This window comes from Gekko japonicus, unplaced genomic scaffold (genome assembly GCF_001447785.1).
Source record: "Gekko japonicus isolate JY-2015 unplaced genomic scaffold, Gekko_japonicus_V1.1 scaffold623, whole genome shotgun sequence".
NCBI classification, from domain to species: domain Eukaryota; kingdom Metazoa; phylum Chordata; class Lepidosauria; order Squamata; family Gekkonidae; genus Gekko; species Gekko japonicus.
In genome coordinates this window covers 72,238-92,279 of record NW_015174293.1, presented here as the reverse complement: position 1 = coordinate 92,279, position 20,042 = coordinate 72,238, and the positions used below count along the sequence as shown (strand labels likewise).

The following is a 20,042-nucleotide window of genomic DNA, read 5'->3' as shown; positions in this document are numbered from 1 at the left end:
ACAGAATACCCACCCACGTGCAAAAACAAATCTGAAACTTTTTTATTTTCTTCTGACAATCGCACCTCCTAAAGGAAGAAATGCATCTTGTTCTTGCATTGGAGGGTTCAGTTTGTAACCTAGGACTTGCTTGTCCTCAGTACACAGAAATTAGATCAATCTGATAACATATATATATTTTAGAAATGATTTGGAAAATATTTGAACACCTTGTTTTAAAATAATTTATTCATCATGTTAAAATAAAACGTTCCATAATCAATTTTTTCCTTTTTTCAATTTCTCCAATTTTTTTGAAAAAAAACAAAAAGGTTTCAGGAAAAAGACTGAAAAAACCCATTTCCCACCCGAATTTTTCCGGTTTTTTTCCAGGCCTTCACATCTCCAAGCCTGAGAACTACCCCCCCCCCCCCAAACGTACGGAGTACTTCATGTACATCGCAGGACACGGACACACAATCAGAAACAATACGTACACAAGTAAAATGTATCATTTACTGCCATATAAAATGTATCATTTACTGCCTTTATAGACATCTCACTTTGTGTTACATTTTACAGCACTGTGATCCACTAAAGCACTCTGGTTGTCAGACATCACACTTCCTCCCCCATGCAAATCTTCCCACTTCTGAGTATCACCCATCACTTTGCGCATGCAAAAAACAACAACAGTAGTAGTCTTTACTGACACTCGTAATTTCTTCTTCTTTGAAAACAGGGTATGAAGTTGGCTATAGTTTGTGGGTTAGAAAACTATCATCAATGCAAACCACGGTTAGGCCAGTTCATGGTTCAGGGCGTTGGGCGGAGGAGGTGGGGTGGGGTGGGGGAGTCTCAGCAAGAGAGCCGAAGGAACAAGCGTTCCCAGAGCCTCCCCTTGATTTCTTAACTTTACACAAAATAATGCAGAATTTTGTTTTTGATACATATGTAGAGTTCCCCTCTGAAAGAAGAATTTTATTCATTTAATTTTATTCATTTTAAGTACAACATATAAACAGTACTAACCGAGGTATATCTTCTGGATTTACGGTTGTAACGCTCAGTGTCTTCCTACCAAGGAGGAGGGGAAGATAAAATGTTGTCAGTCAGGAAACACTCTGTCATGTCACTTTGGATTTATGAACTTTTTGATCTCGGAACTTCATTACGTTCCTGCTTCAGAAATCTCGGGTGCATATGAGACCTTGTGAGGCTGTTTGTTCTTCCCTCCCCAAGCCCCCCCCCCTGCACATTCTTCTATGCTGTAAAACTGTAAGACAAGGAATTCCGTTGGCCACAGTTTAAAGCACTATTGTTCAGGAACCAGGAAGTATGTTCTGATCTCCAAGTATATACGGCACACATTTGCTATCTGTACAGGCAACAGAGACAAGCACGATTTATGCTCTCTGCCTTGCTACCTCCCCCCAGGAACAAAAGTATATGGGTGTTTGGGGGAAATGACAAGCAGCCAGAAAGCAGTACAGAGGTTAGGTGAAGGTGCTCTGAATTTAATCATGTACTATTTTTATTTAGCAAATTCTTGTGCCACGCTTCCAGAGAACTCAAGGTCATCTCTACTACAATGTTACGCCTAAAGAATCCCTTATGTCTCACTTCTTCCCTTTCTGTACTTATGACCGTGGCTTCTCTTCTAGTGGGTGGTCAGTGAACCTGGGACTGCGGGGGGGGGGGCGGACGGACAGGCTGTTCCTCTGGCCACCAGCGGGAGGAGGGGAGAAGCCGGGACATGGAGGTGCCATCAGTTCTCCCAAGGAAACGCCAGAAAACCCCTACTGGGGAAACTGATGGCCTGCACGGTTTCTTTTGCTTGTTTTGTTCCTACCACCACTCGGAGCAGTGGTGGGGAAGGCAGGCCTGGAAGCCACAGGTGGTGGCAGCAGCAGCCAAAGAGGTGGGTAAGACCAGGGGACTTGGGAATCCCATGCAGCTGCAGGCCTTGAGGAGATGGAAAACATCCTTGTGGAGGAGAATGCAGGTCTTGGAAGCTTCCCCCGCCCCGTGCTGGAACGGACCTTGCTCCGGCTGCCGGTGGTTCTGAGACAGCAGAAAACAAGAGGACGCACGCTCTGGCCCTTGGTCAGAGCCAGGAGGGCCACACGGCACAGTTCTCTCACTTCCATCCACGCAGGAACAGCCCGGTCCAATGGCCTACAGATTTTAACCATCAAAGTGGTTTTCCCTTCCCCCGTGCACCTTGTCTTTGTAAGCACCTGAGGGCAGAGCCTGTCCCTCTTGGGAGGCAGCTCTCAGAAAGGGAGATTTAAATGCAACAAATATATATCTCTCCTTATATATAAAAGAGCTTTGGTGTGACTCTCTCCTGAACATTCAACATGCTTCCACAGCCTTTGGACCCCTGACCTGCGCATTGCCTCCCTCCGTTGCCTCAGTCCCACCCACAGTCCCCCCGGGCAGCGTCTCGCCCTCAGTCTGCGGGGAGCCGCTGGGCGGGATCGACACTCCAGCGGCTGGACGCATCCGAGCCCCAATCCTGCTGGTGTCTCAGTGTTCATCGTTGGCTGAGGCCAACTCCAGGTAGCTGGACGCCCTGCTGCTGGCCGGGGGCCGCCCCTCCACCCTGCAGTCTGCGGAAGGGAGAGAAACCGGGGACTAGAGGCTGATCCTCCCACCGTTGTGCCCGTTGTCGCTCCCCGAGGCCCAATCCACCTCACCACCCGCCCTGCGGCTGCACAGGGGCCAGCGTCCCACTGGCCCGCAGAGTGCTCTAGACAGCCCCGATGCTGCCACCGCACGGCCGGCAAGGGAGACAGTGCCAACCTGTTCCATCACCCCTCGAGCCTGGGGTCTCGCCAGGGGGGCGACAGCATGGGGCCAGCCCTCATTTCGCTCGCGGGTTACGTGTGGCCCAACCGCCATGCCGGGCGGGGGGCCCTCACGCCAACACCACTCCTCTTGCTGCACCGGCTGTCGGCAGCCCACAGCCTCTGCGCGTGGCTGCCCTGCAACCCCGCAGGTGCCGCCGTGCTGCCTGGGCAGCCAGCGGTGGAGCCAGCCCGGATGATGCCTGCACCCGCCTAGGGACACTGTCGTGGCCAGTGCCACCACAGCATGGTCTCCGCGGTGCGTCCAGGGCGGGGGCGCACAGAGGTTTCATGTCCTTCTAGGGCTTGTTGTATTGGTCCTACAATGGGCTTTCCTCCTAGTAATAAGTATACAACGTGATTAATGTTCTGCAAGAAAAGTAACTAAACACATATGAAGCGCATTTCCTCCCATGCTTAGCCAGGAATATTTTATTTTCTGAGAGCACCTTGTAAGTGCCAGATTTATGATACAGGAGACCCAGCTTCAGATCCCCACTTCTGCTACGGAAGCTTGTTGGATGACCTTGGGTCAGCCACACCCACTCAGCCTAGCCGACCTCACAGGGTGGTTGTGAGGATAAAATGGAGGGGAGAACGATGGGAATCACTCCGGGTTCCCACTGGGGAGAAAAGCAAGGTACAGAGAAAGTAAATAAATATCTGACATAGCTGGTTTTTCCTTGGAATAGCCACAGTACATCCAGAACAGCAATATTTAGGTAATGCAGAGTATACTTAATTAGACACATGTAACCTTTTCCTCTACCTTTTTTTTTTGGGGGGGGGGGATCATGTTGCAACCAAATTATGGCGACCCCATAGCGTTTCCGAGGCAAGAGATCTTCTGAGGAGGTTTTGCCTTTGCCTGCCTCTGCATACCGGCCCTGGCCTCCTTCTCGGGGGGGGGGCCTGCCATCCCAATGTTGGCCAGGGCCGACTCTGCTTAGCTGCTGAGAGGTGACCAGGCCTGGCTCTCCTGGGCTAGCCGGGTGCAGGGCTTTTCCCATACTCCATTTTGTTAATGACAAAACAGTGACCCTGAATGAGCCACACTGGAAAGCTAACAATGTAACTTCTTTCAAGGCATGCTGAAACACTACTACTGCCACATACATTTAATATTTTGTTAGACTTCTGCCTCACATACCAGGCCTTGATTTTATTTATGAATTTGAACATTCTGGCACGCGATCTCCAATGAGCAGAATCCCTGCACTCCCTAGGTGAGAATGTATCTCTCCTCTTGGTGGCCTAATTGACGCTTCTGACAAAAGCCCCCAAATGGACAAGTCAAGAAGACCCAGGCTTACAAAGACAAGGCATGCAAGGGAAGGGGGCCGAAGGGAAAAACATTTTGATGGTCAAGGTCAGAATGGGGGGGGGGTCCTTTAGGTTTAAAAGAAAATGGGTGGCTTCTACCAGAGTCCATTAAAGATATCCATACTAAGAAAACGTGTCATTAGAAATGCAGATGCACATCTTCAAATGGCGGGAACTGATATGTTGTTCATGTTTAAGGACAAATACCCCAAACCTTTTAAACGGTATTTTTTAAAAAAATAAAGCCTACCATCCATTGCTCGATGTCACCAAACTTAGCATCCAGACCACAATATTTCTACAGGCAGAAGGAGGAAAAGAAAGGAAGTCAAGGGTGAGTAGGACAGAGAAGCACAAGTTTTAAGGCCGTGCCCCCCCACACACACACACGCTGCAGCTCCCCCTCCCCCTGCCCCACATCCAGAAGATGTTTTGCTTTGAACGGCAAATGGCAAGAGGCCTCTACGGCAGACTCAGCCTGATTTAGGTGTGGCACAGATGTCCCCAGCAGTGGAGGCTGCTCTCTCAAAGACGAGTCTGATCTGGAAATAATGCCAGGACATCTTGGGTCCACGGGCATTAAAATTCACTCGCCTTCTAGCCAAGGCAGAAGGGAAGACAAAAGAGTGAGATATTACTGGAGCCAGAGCAGCTCTGACTTCCTCTCATCCTTGCACGGGGGCTATGCTAATCTTCTCCGTACTGTTCCCGTTTTAGTATATGTGCTGCAGAACCAAGCATGGACAGCTTTAACATAAATACCGTAAATAATTAAGCAAACATGACTAGAACGACTAAGAAATATTTCAGTTCAGGGTAGTAGTCAGTACAACAATCTGGGGAGGTGGGATTATTGAAAGTGTTCGCTGTGACCGAGTGGGCATGCCTTTTTCAAAAAACATTGGTGCAGGGGAAACTTATTCAACATCAAGCAACAAAAAAGTAACCATAAGCTGAATGGTTAGAGTGCCTGTCTCATCTTTTCCATAGTCTACAGATGGTTCAAAATGGACAAACGTCCCCTAGGAATTTATCAGAATCTGAGACCCTGACGGGGAGCTGTCTTATCATAGCCGTCCAGTCTGTCATGAATTGGAAAGGCTCCGTATTATTGCTAGAATATTGTAGGAAGTCAGCTCTCTCTTTCTCTTGATCCCTATGCCCCCACTTGGACCCAAGTTCCACCTTCAAGCTGGACTGACAGTTGTTCACTTGGAACGCAGTGTCACAACCACTGTGTGTTTTGCACCATACGACTCCACTACAGGAAGGATCATGGTTATGACCTTTAAAAAGCCCTATGTAGCCAGGGACCAGCACACCTATGGGACCATCTCTCCCCATATGTGCCCCGGAGAGCCTTGCGCTCTGTAGACCAACATCTCCTGGAGGTCCCTGGTCTGAAAGACATCTGCTTAGCCTCAACCAGGGCCAGGGCCTCCCAGTTGAGATCAGGGCCCCGTGGGACTTGTTACAATTTTGCAGAGCTGTTCTGCCAGGTCTTTGGTTGAGGTGGGGGACATCCAACCATCCCGTCCTCCCCTGTCCACCGCATCAGCTCTAGTCCTAAATTCAGCTTCTTGCTGGAGGTATTATGGATGCTTAAATTTTACTGCTAACGGCCATCTCATTTGTACTTTTTTAAACCAGGTTTTAGATTATGTTTTTAACCACCATTGTGTTTTATCTGTTGTGACCGCCCTGAGCCCACTCTGTGGGGTAGGGTGGGACAGAAACCTAATTAAATGTCTTTTGCACATTCCTCAAACATTTTTGCTACAGTGTGTAATGCTACTTCTCCACAATTATACCGTCAGCTTGTAGCTCATTTGGTAACACAGTTACTCCAGACTCAAGGATTTCAACTGTCAAGTTTCAGTAAGTCATACATGGCATGGAAGCTTTTTGACTACTCTGGGATTGGAATGACAGCCCCCAGAGTGGAATGACTGTTCCTGGGAGTAGCAGCTGTGCTTTGGGAATGGAATTCCTCTGGGGGCTGTCATTCCAACCCCAGAGTAGTCTATCTGGGCCCAGAGACCTTACTGGAAAATCCATTCCGCATTTCCTTTGCAACGTTTTTTGAGCTGCAATGTATTTCAGTGGAGTGGAGCTCAAGTAGTTTCAGTTACCAGAGTTTGTATGCCAGCTGAAGTTGTCTCCTTGCAAATAAAGGGCTGATGTTTTGAGCCAGCTTGCCTCTGCTGAATGAACCTGAGAACGGGTGCCTGAATGAGTGCTCTGACCTGGGAACCCACAGCCAAAGAGGGATGTTACACTGGAGAGCCACAGCCTCTCTGAGTTGAGGGGAAGGGAGCTTGCAATGCCCAGCCATTTCATGTTTTCCTAGGCTAAGAGCATTTTTTAATTTTTAATTTTTAGTTTTAGTTTCTGCTGTGATCCTTGTGCTTTATCCTGATGTTTTGTTTAAAATACTGCATTACCAAATCCCATTATGCCCCCACCTTTCCATTTTAGGCAGGCATCTTCTAAGGGTGGGGGGGGAGGTTTGGGAGGTGTCAGTTATCAAAGACTGTTAAATACACAAAATATGGAAAGAGTGTTGTGTTTTAAGCATGTTTGTATTTTAAGTTAAAAAAAACATTAATTGTGTTTGTTGGTATCATTTATAAAGTTAATATCTTTGCTATCTGGCATTACGTTTTATGACACACATGGTCTGGCCCAAAATCCCATTAATATAAGATCTGGCCCTCATAACAAATGAGCTTGACACCCCTGATATAAAGGATTTATATCTCCACATACCTCTTTATAAGTTACACTTGTATAAGTAGGTCCTGAACATCCACAACCTACAGGCCAGTAAATAAACATTTCTTTGGCCACTGTCTCACCTGTGCTTGGTGTATGACGCTTATGTGAAGTGCAAGAGGCAGCCCTCAGTAAGTCTCAAACTCAGAATATGTTTAACACCCCCTGAGGACAGGGGTACTGTGCAGAGTGCAGAGGGTTGTCCCACCAAAAAATGTTTTAGCACCCACTCCTGCCACCCCAGTGTCCCACTTTCAGCCCCTGTCTGAATAGCAGGGGCAGTTTTGATGTCCTTGCCAAGCTCCTACTAAAGCCGGCTTCCTTGCCCTCAGCACGTATGGAAACAAAGAAGTCAGATTTTCTGTTGGGTCCTTCCTTCTGAAACCAACAAAGCTGTTCCTATGCCAATATCATGTAGATGTGGAGAAGGAGGCTGCAGGCATACCATAAAGATGAATAAAGAAGTAACACTGTGAATATTGAACTTTTGATACTACCGCTGGAGAAAAAACCTGATAAGTTGTTCCCAAATGAGTTGGAGAAGAGTTTGCATTATTAAAGGGGAAATTCAGTATTCTTCTAAGTATTTTTTAAATGGTTTGGCAGGTAGACGTACACTAATTTTCTTTTTAACATGAGTACTTGGTGGTGGGGAGGGGAGCAAACAACACATCCCTGTGACAACTGCAGAAACACTGCAGCGATGTACATGCACTGCTGGAAATGGATGTCAATGTTTTCGAGGCACTAGTTAGAGCACTACAGAAACCTGCAAAGCTAATTTGATCTGAAACCAGGTGAGACAGACAATATACTGCCGACAATTACAATTCCACAATACCCTCTACAAGTCTGAAAAGTTGTTGCCTGTACACAGCCTAGGAGGAGAGCAGAACAAGAGTGTGCACACAGCAAGCACACAGCACTTCGGAAACATTTGCTCACTCTCCTGTTTTGTCATTTTTAACATGCATTAGCGAGTGGCCATTTAGCAAAAACATGCAAAAAATGTCATGAAAGCAGAAGGTCTGGGTTTCAGAATCCTCTGTGGTTTTCAAATGCACAAATGTAAAAAATAGCAACATGGCTACCAACATGGCTACCAGTATACACGTTGGGATACTGTCTTCTTTGCACTATACACCCTAGGGAGCACTTTCCGACACCTAGCAAATTGTTGGAAATATTTATTCTACACACCGTACTAATTAGCTAGGACGAGAGTTTACAAAACAAAAGCCTGTATCCGGTGCTGTGTGGCTGATGCTATCTACAGGGATGACTCCAAAGCCCTGTTCTGGAAGACAGTGGCCACCTCTTCAGCCTCGCATGAAGCTGCCTTCTACTGAATCAGACCTCTGGGACGCCATCAAGGACAGCCTTCTCCACTCAGACTGGCCACGGCTCTCCAGGGTCTCTGGCAGAGTTCCGCTTTTAACTGGAGTTCTTCGGGACTGAGCCTGAGGCCTTCTGCGAGCCAAGCACATGCTCTGCCACCGAGCCATGGCTCCTTTTCTTCTTTGGTCTGACCTCAGCCCACCCCGAAAGGCAGAGCACCCAATGCTCCTTCCCCCCTTTGAGCTTCCCAGGCACCCCTGACTTTTAAAATATTGGACTAAGAATGCCTCCGGATGGAGGTTCTAAGGATCTCAGGCATGCTGACCCCTAAACCACAAAGAGACTTTAGTCTCATCCCTCTGTGGCCAATCTCGGTGGTGGGGCGGGATGTGTCACTTAAAAGGAGTGTGACTGTGGCTGAACATTTGCTTCTTCCTTGAGACAGGCTTCTCTTCGTTTCTGATTTTGCAATGGTACTAAACTAACTGGGAGGGTGATAATTTTTTAACCATAACCAGATCAAATGTCCTCTTAGTTTGTGTTGAGCTAACAGTAATTTTTTATGGATTAGAAAGAACTGACAGCGCCTTAAAGAGGTGTAAGTATTTCCAAGTCTCATCAAGCAGATTTGTCACATGTTGCCAAGATGCCCAATGCAAAAGAAAAAAAATAGGCATGCAATCACACAAACGCTTAGAATACCCTACCTTTTGAACTTGATAGATCTACGCAGTGATGGGAGAGAAAAGAGAAACAGATAAGGTGGTAAGAAAGAATGCAAAAGCATACTGCACTTTAAGGCAAACTATACTTATCAAATATGCCATCTCCATGCTCGATAAAAAGTTGACAGGCCAACTTTCCAGGCTGGCACCAAAGGTGAAGGAAAACTGAACTGGACGAGGCCATTACTTTGTGCGGAAATCAGGGCAGAAGAAGCTGCAGAGGAGCGATGGACTCAGTAAGGCCCGGTCTCATATGGAGGCCAAGCAATAGGCTAGCTCCTCTTCTACTCCTCCAGAACAAGGATACTTGATGGGTTGCTGAGTTGGCCTGTAGCAGCAAACCCCTCCCCCACATACTAAACAACATACAACAACAACAACAACAACAACAACAGGAGTCTGGCTTCTTTACCTGTCCAAGACAGGAGCAAACTACCACCCTGCAACTTTCCAGTACAGCCACACTCTAAGAATAAATATTTATTTAGTATGTTTTTCTCTCATCCATCCTTCCTTTATGGAACTCAGGCTGCTATACATCTGTCTTCCCTCTAGAGACATGAAGGGGGGGGGGGGTTCAGGGGGAAAACCACAAACCTGTTTGGGTCCACCTCCCTGTTTTTCACCTCAAGGCCTAAAAATGGCTGATGGAAAAAATGGAAATTTTTGGGGGTACTGGAAAAAAACCCTAAGAAATATTTTCTGTTTTAGAATGAGGGAGATGCTTTTAAAGACAAGGTAGGCATCCATGATGCATTTCTGCACCCAGACGGATGCCTGACCTTCATTAGCTGAGTGGGCAGGACTTCCATTGCCTTCCCTTTTCCCTTTGACCAGAGAGTTCTCCCTTGTGGTTGACTGGTAACAGGTAGCTTCTTTTCCCTAAAGGGACCACAGGATGCACCAGCTTGTGGTTTTGTCTCTCAAGTACTGGGTAAATTTGCAATTTTAGTTGTAGGAAGCTAACGCATTTATAGCTTTTAAATTCCATAAATACGTCAAATATATTAAATAAATTATAAATGCTGCATTTTATGTTGCCAAAGCAGCAAAATTAGTTTAGATTTGACAGGACAGTGAGTATTGTCTATATTTCAAATTTTCCCAAAATTTCCATATTTTTCGGGGGGGGGGGGGAGGGGGAAAAAGCCCTGCCTAGGGGGAAAAAGTCCTGCCTCCGTGGCTTCAGATTTTCTGGAAATTCTACATCTCTGCTTTCCCTCCACCATTTTATCCCACAACCACCCTGTGAGGCAGGCTGCGGCAGCAAGAGGATGAGTGGCCCAACAACTTCCACGGCAGAGAGTTGAACATGGGTCTCCGGGATCCTCATCTACCCCCCCCCACCCACACACACACACACACAATGGCTGGGAGACGTGGAGCTGCCTTCTACTGAACCAGGCCCCTCTGGGTCCATCAAAGTCAGCACCGTCTACTCAAGTTTGGCAGCAGCTCTCCAGGGTCTCAGGCAGAGGTCTTTCCCGTCGCCTCCAGCCCAGCCATTTTAACTGGAGATGCAGGGACTGAGACAGGGACTCACTGTGTCAGGGCCATAACCAGTGCTGGGGCTTTAGGGGCTACACCCCCTATCGATGAAGGAGTGCCCCAGCCAGCCAGGCAGCCAGCCACCAAGTCCGTGGCGAGCCCCAGTGCCAGCCGGCCAGCGAGTCGGCACTTGGGGAGCCACCTTGCTGGCTTGCAGGTACAGATGCAGTGAGGCGCTGGGGCAGGCCATTAGAGAATGGCCCGCCCTGGCTCTTTACTCCACCTGCTCCCGTGCACCAGCCAGAGTGTTGGCTCTCCTCTCCGAGGGGCCTCAAAGAGCTCTCAGAGATCCGGCTGGCTGGCTGGCGCCTCACTGCATCTGCGTTTGCTTGGAGAGCCGAAGAGGCCTGGCTGCCTCCTCTTTGGCTCTCCTCCGAGGAGAGTCACTCATGTTGACGTCACTAGCGATGCCACCACCACCCCCGCCAGAAACTTTCCTGACGATGGGGCTGTCCTGTATACCAAGCAGAGGGACAACCCCCTGTGTCCTCTGAATTAATCTCTTTACTACATTTATCGCCTGCCTTTCTTACTGAGACTCAAGGCAAATTTCATGGTATACAACGATGCATCCAAATAGCACAAGGCATCCCATGGACAATGCTACAGGGTCAGGATTACAAACCTTACTAAATACAGAGAAAGTCAAAAACAATGCAAAAAAAGAAGAAATTAGAAAAGTAGAAAATGTAGTTAAAGCAAAACACATACAATAAGCACTCGAACAGACTATGGCCCTTTTCCTCTTATAAAAGCACCTTTGTGAACAATCCCATTATACTACAGTCCTATTCTCTTTATAAAAAACACCTTCCTGAACAATTCCATTTTATAAATACAGTCTTTTATTGCGAGGGTAAAATGGAGAGAAAAATGAGATCCCCAATGAAGCGAAAGGCAGAGTATAAATGAACTACATGAATAATTAAAACAACTGTGAACTACATGATCTTCTGTATGCTTTATTGGTTATGCCATCTCTGAACCAACATAAACTATTTATTCTGTACTACATTTAGCAGTGATTTTCAGTACTACTGTTAATCTTCAACATAGAAGAACACCAACACTTCTCAAAATAATATGAACTTACACTGAAAGAAACAAAATTTCTTTTAATTTGTACAATGGAAAGCATCAAATCTATAAGATTCCACTTCCTGCTTATCCAGTCGAAAGCCATTTTGCTAGTCTAAATTGCCAGGATAATTATATCCACAGCATACCATTCATACTGCCATGTAAAACATAGTTTTAACTATATTTATCCTGTTTCATAATGACACTTGAAGCCTGGCCTTTCTACACTAGATGGCAAGCAAAGAGTCCTGAGAAAACATATTCCAGCAAGCCTGTGTGAGACATCGCTTCAGTAGAAACAAGACTGTGACCGAATGAGCAAATGTACAAGCTGTCCCTTAAATTCAATGTTCTAAGGCAGGAGCAACTCCTCAATCTCCTCTAATAATAAAATTTATTTTTATTTTTAACAAAGAAACAGGACCTATATGGTTTAAAAGCAATTCTGACGTCTCTTATTTATTACAGCATCTGAAGAAGACTGCTGCATATGAAGGCCCGGGAGTCAAATCTGGCTCTTTAAAGAGTGTGTCGCTGGGTCTCCCAGCCACCTCCCATATAGGTGGTGGAAGTAGGGGGGGGGGGGGGGGGGGGGGGGGGGTGAGGTGACCAAGAGAGGGAAGGAGTATGGGGGTATCATGAATGCCCCATTCTACCCACCACCGCCGCCACTTTTTAGGTGGATTCTCATTGTTCGTGTGGCAGCTGGCTAGGTCAGGAGCAGTCCCCGGTTCTCTCATCTGCTGCTCTTGTCCTGGCCAAAGCTGCCACTCATGGCACAGCTGGCGTTGCCCTTCACGCACGGGGCACACGAAGAGCCAGGCTGGGGGAAACACACACAATAAAGCATCACTTCCTGTCAAAGATTCCCAGGCCAGGCCAGGGCTAAGAACCTGTTAGACTCTGACCTGACAGGAGGCGCTGCTCATAATTCTTCCTGAAGCAGCCCCCAGACAGTTCTCAGGTTTTTGCCGGAGTCGTGGCCTTGGGAGAGATAAGACTTTAAACATGGCTAGCTGGGCCTCATAGTCTGTCATGACCTGTAGTAATGCTTGTGTGCCTGTCACGTGTGTTTGGGCGGTGGGACCCCTTTCCCTGATTATCAATCCTTCGTTTTTGCTCGCCAGTCCTGACAAAGACGTTCACCTATACAGAAGTCCAAATCTTACCAATAAACCTTAACCAAGGAAAATCATGTTAAGAGTGGTTCCTCTGAAGGCCTGACAGAACCTTTGTTTTAAGGACTGCAGAGCAGAATAATTATAAAACCCTGGGTGTGACTCCTCACACACTGGGGTTTGGTAGCTGCCACCACCCCTTTAGTCTATCCCAACAATTAGAAGCCAAAGGGCAACCTTCCAACCTTCCAGGGACTAAGCAAGAAAGTCAGCCCTGCAAGGTGGGCTTGCAGAACGACTTTCTCACAAAAGCAATTAACATGGTAGGTGGTCACCCATTCTAAGACACTGGATTTAGATTGAAGCCAGTTGAAGACAAATAACCACAAAAGATGTTACCCAAGAGAAGCTGTAGGTGTTCAGCAATCCAAAGTGTCTCTTTCCAGAGTCAGAACAGGCCAATAAGCTGTTTGGGCTGCAAAAGCAAGCTTTCAAGATGGCTGCATTGAGCAAGACAGTGACTGCATGGTGTAGTCTCAGGTGGTCACCATCTGATCCCACAATGAACTAAAAACTAACTTCTTTATGGCCAAGGGTCCAATGTGGTCTCAGGCCTGAAAAACCAATCAGATCCCTGGGTGGTGATGTAATTGGGACAAATTACCTAAGAGGTGGTCTGACCAGGAAGAAAGGAAACGAAACCTATCCACAGCTAGACTTGCCCCTTTCCCATAGGTGCAAATCATGAACCTTAATTGAATGGGGGGTGGCTAACTGGGAGTCAGCACTAGGCCCTCAACTCCTCTCTGCAGCTGTGTTATCTAAGAACCACAAGGTCAGCTCATTCCTGTTCAGCACTATTTTTCTGAACTCTGTTAATTCTGATGTAGGTTACAGCCTGAACCAATGTTTGAAACAGAACAAGAAATTTTAGGGGAACCACTTTCTTGACACTTTATAACTTGTGGATGCACTGCTTGACATAAGAATGTGACTTGGAGTCCCTGAAGACAAATCATAATTTGGCACACCTTGAAACTTCCTGTCTCTCTCTACAGGTGTGAATCATAGAGTTGGAAAGGACCTCCAGGGTAATCTAGTCCAACCCCCTGCACAATGCAGGAAATTCATAAATACCTCCCTCTCCACACCCCCAGTGACCCTTGCTCCATGCCCAGAAGATGGCAAAAAAAACCCCTCCAGGATCCCTGGCCAAACCAGCCTGGAAAAAAATTGCTTCCTGACCCCAAAGCGACAATCAGCATTTCCTTGGGGGTGTAAGAAAGGGCCACAAGAACTAAGCACCGATGCAGCCCTTCCTGCCCTCCTTCTCAGGATCTGCCTAAGTTCACAGAATCCACATGGCTGTCAGATGGCCATCTAGCCTCTGTTCGAAAACCTCCAAAGAAGGAGAGCCCACGACCTCCCAAGGAAGCCTGTTTCCCTGAGAAACCGCTCTGACTGTCAGAAAGTTCTTCCTAATGTTTAGCCAAAAACTCTTTTGATTGAATTTCAATCCGTTGGTTCTGGTCCGACCTTCTGGGGTAACAGAAAACAACTCCATACTGTCCTCTATATGACAGCCCTTTAACTACTTGAAGATGGTTATCATATCTCCTCTCAGTCATCTCCTCTCCAGGTGAAAAATTAATAAACACACAATTCTTCAGAAGACTTTTTCCATTTTTCTAATGAGAAAATTGACAAATCTCTTTTTGGTTGAGTAAAATACTTTTTAAGACAAGGTGTGGCATGAGGGTTTTTGTAAGACTATATAAAGCATTAGATAATTCTAACTCCTGCGTATACGGTAGATTAGGCGCCCCCAACGTGCCTCTTCGAGAATCTTACTACAATTTCCCCAGGCAGATTATTTTTCTTTATATATCCTGAATATGACCTGTAGGCCACATCCATGTCATTGAGTAACAATTCCGCCTTTATATCTGTTACTGGGGCGAGTAGCTCACTCATAAGTTCTTTAAGATTCTTTAAGATTCTCTCCTCTATTCTCTGGCACCCCTTGGAAGCGCAGGACCATGTTGGCCTTATCCATTTGCACTTGCAGCATCTGATCTTCCAAAGAAACAGTTTTCTTTTCCAATTTTTGCACTTTCTTCCTCACTTTCTGCGTTGTCTCAGCCATTTCCTTTATTTTCTCAGCATCCTGCTTTATTACTTGGATCAAGTCCGTTATTTGCGTTTGTTGAGCAGTGATGCTTGTTGTTACAACTGACAGCTGATTTTGTTGCGCAGTAATATTCATTGTTACCACGGACGCCTGCTCTTTACGGGCATTTAGCTGTTCCAGTAGAGGGCGCATGACTTCAGCCATCGCCTTCATCGTCTCACTGGTCATTTCCGGCTTAGGGGACTCTGGTTTCGTTTTTAAAAATTTCTCTTTGTCTTTGTCCCTCTTCCCCGCCATCTTTTTCGTTTGTTTACTTTCGCGAAAATTTTTTAAAGTCTCTGAATATGCACTTAACTGTATAGCTCGAATGGGTGAGTACTTCTGGGCAATCGCACATTTATTCTTCCGCTCCCCCCCCCTCGCACAACAATTTATGCGCATAGGAGGCATCCCCCTGCTCGCTTCTGCCGTTCCGCCGCGTAGGGTAGGGAGCGTCTTTTCTTTTAAAATTCGTTTCTCAGTTGACTCACGTTCATAATTGGTCTTCCGACCCCGCTTCCTTCATCATTTTTCACACCTGATCTCCTGCGCTTGATCGGGTTAGCTTCACTTGCACCATTTGGTCTCTCGGCTGGACGAACCACTGGAGCAAGGGAGAGCCTCGATTCTCCAGCTTTCAGCCATCAAAGAGGCTACCCCCTCAAAGCTCCTTGGCCAGGGTCCCTTCGCGGGGCCCCTGGGGGGGTTAACAAGCCTGCTCACCCCCTCCCTCCGCCGGAGCACAGAGACACCCCCGGGAGGTCCGGGAGGTCCGTCCGTGAGAGTGCCGCCATCAACCGGAAGTCGCCAGCAACCTTTTCAAGCTTTATTTTTATTTATTTATTAAATTTATATCCTGCCCTTCCCAAAATGGGCTCAGGGAGGGTAACAACAAAGTGCATAAATAATGAGACAATTAACAACGAAGCACAATTAACAACGAAGCCCGGCGTGGTGAGAGCACGAGGAGGGCGCTGAACTCTGGGGACGCCTGGGGAGAAGCCGGGGAGTTGCGTGGTTGTCATCGACCTGAACCCGACGCTGTGAGAGAACGTTGGGGGGAGAAGCGCTCGGCTCGGGAGACAGCTGGCCCAGGTGTGCGGAGAGGACGGGGAACCTCGGGGATTTCGGGTTCTACGGCCTGTGACCCGGAGGAGCCGCCACTGACCCCGACACAGTGAGAGAGTGTTGGGGGGCACTGAGACCCAGGAGACATCCGACGCTGATGGGGGAAGGGCGTGGAACCTGGAAGCGCCTGGGTCCTGCGTCCTGCAGCCGTGACCCGGGAGAGCCTCATAATACGTCTGCAGAGAAGCGCTCGGCTCGAGAGACAGCTGGCCCAGGCGTGCGGAGAGGACGGGGAACCCCGGAGATTTCGGGCTCTACGGCCTGCGACCTGGAGGAGCCGCCACTGACCCTGACACAGTGAGAGAGTGTTGGGGGGCACTGAGACACAGGAGACATCCGACGCTGACGGGGGAAGGGCGTGGAACGTTGGAAACGCCTGGGTCTTGCGGCCGAGACCCGGGAGAGCCTACAATACGTCTGCAAAGTGTAAAGTTGCGGGGCCGCCTGGAGAGCGGGGTGGAGCAGGGAGAGACACCAGCGCAGTGCGAGAGCTGCGGGGGGCGTTGGGCCCAGGAGGCGCCCGGCTCTGACCTCTGGCGGCTAGCCTACAGACGCCAGTGGCGGGGACTGACGAAGGGGCTGTCGAAGCAGTGGTGGGGGGAGACTGCGGCTGTGAAACGGGCGGTGAGAGAGCCGACGGGAACATCGTAGCTGGCGGTGAGAGAGCCAGCGGTGGGTCGTCGCAGACCTGGCCCGGCGGTGAGAGAGCCGGGTGCGGGCCCCTACCTGAATGTAACAGACGTGGGCGGGAGATCTCATAGAACCATGATCTGGTGGAATCCAGAAGAACATCGATGTCAGAGCCTGGTCAATCTGCCAGGCACCCAGGAACATGGCTGTGTCAGAGCTAAGAGTGTATGGTGTGAGTCTGCTGGGATGAGTGGGATGAGTGCTATATGTGTATGTACGAGTGAGTGAACGAAGGTTGGGTGTGAGTGCCGGGGCTTAAATTAAATTAATTAGTAGGTAGGGAGACCCCCGACATGAGCAGTAAGAAGTACAGTTAGAAGACTGGTAAAATTGTTTTGTATTTTGCACAGAATAGCACGTATAAATTGTTAGTTGGAGTAGCTGGTATGTGTGACCTGGCCATCGGTTGGCGGCCTGAAGCTGCGCGGAGCCTGCCAGTGATGCATGGGAAACAAATTCCAGTGCTCTTGGGGAGAGGGAGGTATGGCGGTGGGTCGGGGCAAGGTCGAGTGCGAAGGGCGCGGAGAAGTAGTATGGCTCGGCGCCCTTTCAGCCTTCGACCCATCCCGAGGGTGGCCAGCAGTGGGGTCAGGATTCAGAACCCTCCTCCGTCATTGGTGTTGTGCAATGCCAGGTCCATTAACAACAAAGCCAACCCACATACAAAAGAACCTCCTCAGGAAACAGGAAACTTCCTCAGGAAACAATCCATATACAAAAGAGCCTCCTCAGGAAAGCTCCTCCATTAGCATGTTCATAGCCTGGGGAACTCCTACAAGATAATGACTCAGCCCTACCCCACCTTCTGGAGGAGATATAAATTACCTGCCTACCATTTTCTTCTCACCTTGACAGAGAGAGTACTCCATCTTTCTGTGTTATACCGCTGAGGATGCCAGTCACAGTTACTGGTGAAACATCAGGTTCTACAATGCCAAGACCCGGAAAATCTACAGCAACTAATGAACTCCGGCCACGAAAGCCTTCGACAACATATTAAAATGTTGGACTGGCTGGTAGCCAAAGAACCTGCACAACTCATTCCACCGGTGTACTGTCCCCTTCTGCTTCTGAAGCAACGTCACTCCACGCTTGTCCAGGATGCTGGTTCACACAGTGGTCAACCGGGTGCCCTGGAAGACCAAACAACAGGGCAGAGAGGCCAAGGCCTTCTGCTGATGTTGCAACCTCTGAATGTGGCAGTTCCCTTTAGTCACTAGGAGCCACTGATGGACCTACCCTACATGAATCTGTCTAACTCCCTTATAAAACCATCTATACTTGTAGTCATCCCTATGTCCTCTAATAGTGAATCCCACAATTTAATTACTCATTGAGTAAGAAAGTGGGGGGGGGGGGTTGTTCATCCTAAATCTGTTGCCCACCAAATTCAGTGGGTGCCCCCAAGTTCTAGTATTACTGGGGAGGAAAAGTTCTCTCTCTCCACTTTCTACGCCACACATATATAATTCTGTAAACCTCTGCCCTGAGCTCCCTCAGAAAACTTTTGTCTGAAGTGAGGAGTCTCAGAGGAAAGGTGGTTCATCAATGCCTTAACCATCTTGCTTCCACGTTCAAAGCTGGTTTTAATGTTGTTAGCCGCCTTGAGCCAGATATCTGGAAAGGCAGGATATAAATATAAACAATGAAATAAATAAATATATAAATATATAATTACAAGCAGCAACAGCCAATCACCCCCACATGGCGTCCAATCACAGCCCCCTTCAGCCCCTGATAACCTGCTGGCAAGATACACAGAGCTCAGGCGTGAAGGTGAGCAGCGGCACGGGGCCACCTGCCTTGGGCCCATCCCACGCACAGTGAGGAGGAGCACAGTGACCACCACGGAGGGGGCACTTGGCACACAGAGCCGAGAGAGGACACACACGGTGGTGACACTGGCCCCCTGACATGGCTCTGCTCAGAACGCTTACAGGTGCTCCATCCTATAGGGCACCACCAACAGGGGGATGCTGCTCCCCCCCCCCCAAACAGGGATGCAAAGACAAGGATGGGGAAGTCCGAGCTCTTGCCTGGACTGCTGTAATGATCTCCTCCGCCAAATGCACTTTGCATACTGCCTCACCAGCCCTAACTCCCACAACATTTACCAGCAGCAAGTCTGTACAGCTGGCAGATTTTCTGGCACTTCAGGACCCTACATGGCACCACGCCAGTCCCATCCCCTCTCCTACAGGTGGAGGATACAGGTAGTTCAACTTCAGTCTGGAGTGACTGTGAGCCACCCCAATCCAATCGGTGTAACGCAGCCTGATCCCTCGCAGAAGCAAAGCCCCACAGAACAGCGCCAGGAGACGGCACAGACACGACCTCAATGCAGCTCCCCACAAGGAATGGCTTCCCATCAGGTGCCTCCCACAATGTGACACAATAAATAAACTGGAATTACTGAATGGCCAAATTCAAAAAGAAGAAGTGAGGAAGGCAATTGAAGAGGCGAAGTTGGGGAAGGCGCCTGGACCGGACAGATTTACTGCAAAGTTTTATAAAAAAATGAAAGAGGAAATTGTTCCGGCCATGGAAGCTTTATCCAACGACATACGTGAGAGCAAGAAGGTGCCGGACTCTTGGAAGGAGGCAATTATCTCACTAATACCAAAGGAAGGACAAGAAACAACGAATGTGAAGAATTATAGGCCGATTTCTCTTTTGAACAATGACTATAAGATCTTTGCAAAAATTATTGCAGAAAGGGTGAAAAACTATTTACAAACAGTGATCTCAGAAGATCAAGCTGGTTTTTTACCAAAAAGACAGATTCGAGACAATGTAAGAATAGTAATGGACGTAATTGAATATTATGAGAAACACCCTGAACAAGAAGTAGCTTTTTTATTTGTCGATGCTGAGAAGGCATTTGACAATCTTAATTGGAAGTTTATGCTACAGATGATGGAAAAAATAGAAGTGGGACAACAATTTAGAAACTGTATTGAAGCTATCTATTCTGAACAAAGAGCTAAACTGAATGTAAACAAAGAATTGACTGATAGCTTCAAGGTTCAAAAAGGTACTAGGCAGGGTTGTCCCCTATCACCGTTACTATTCATTTGGGTGTTGGAGATACTTCTACAAAAAATACAGCAAGACCAAGAGATAACGGGATTGACACACAAAGGACTTAAATATAAATACCGAGCATTTGCTGATGATGTAATGTTTATTGTGCAAAACCCGATAGAAAAGTTACCGTTACTATTCCAAAAAATAAAGGACTTTGGAGAATTGGCCGGATTTTATGTGAATAAGAATAAAACGAAGCTTATTTGTAAAAATATGACGAAACAAAAAC

General features: G+C 47.7%; 1 protein-coding gene across 1 annotated transcript in view; it reads right to left on the bottom strand.

Moving 5' to 3' along the window:
• LOC107121181 overlaps positions 1-20,042 on the bottom strand; it is a 136,880-nt gene that overhangs the window by 75,810 nt on the left and 41,028 nt on the right. The window contains exons 4-6 of the mRNA XM_015424055.1: positions 8,975-8,992; positions 4,405-4,452; positions 1,012-1,056 (exon numbers count right to left, since the gene is read on the bottom strand). Of these exons, the coding sequence (XP_015279541.1) occupies positions 1,012-1,056; positions 4,405-4,452; positions 8,975-8,992 (111 nt within the window). The remainder of the gene's footprint in view (positions 1-1,011; positions 1,057-4,404; positions 4,453-8,974; positions 8,993-20,042) is intronic.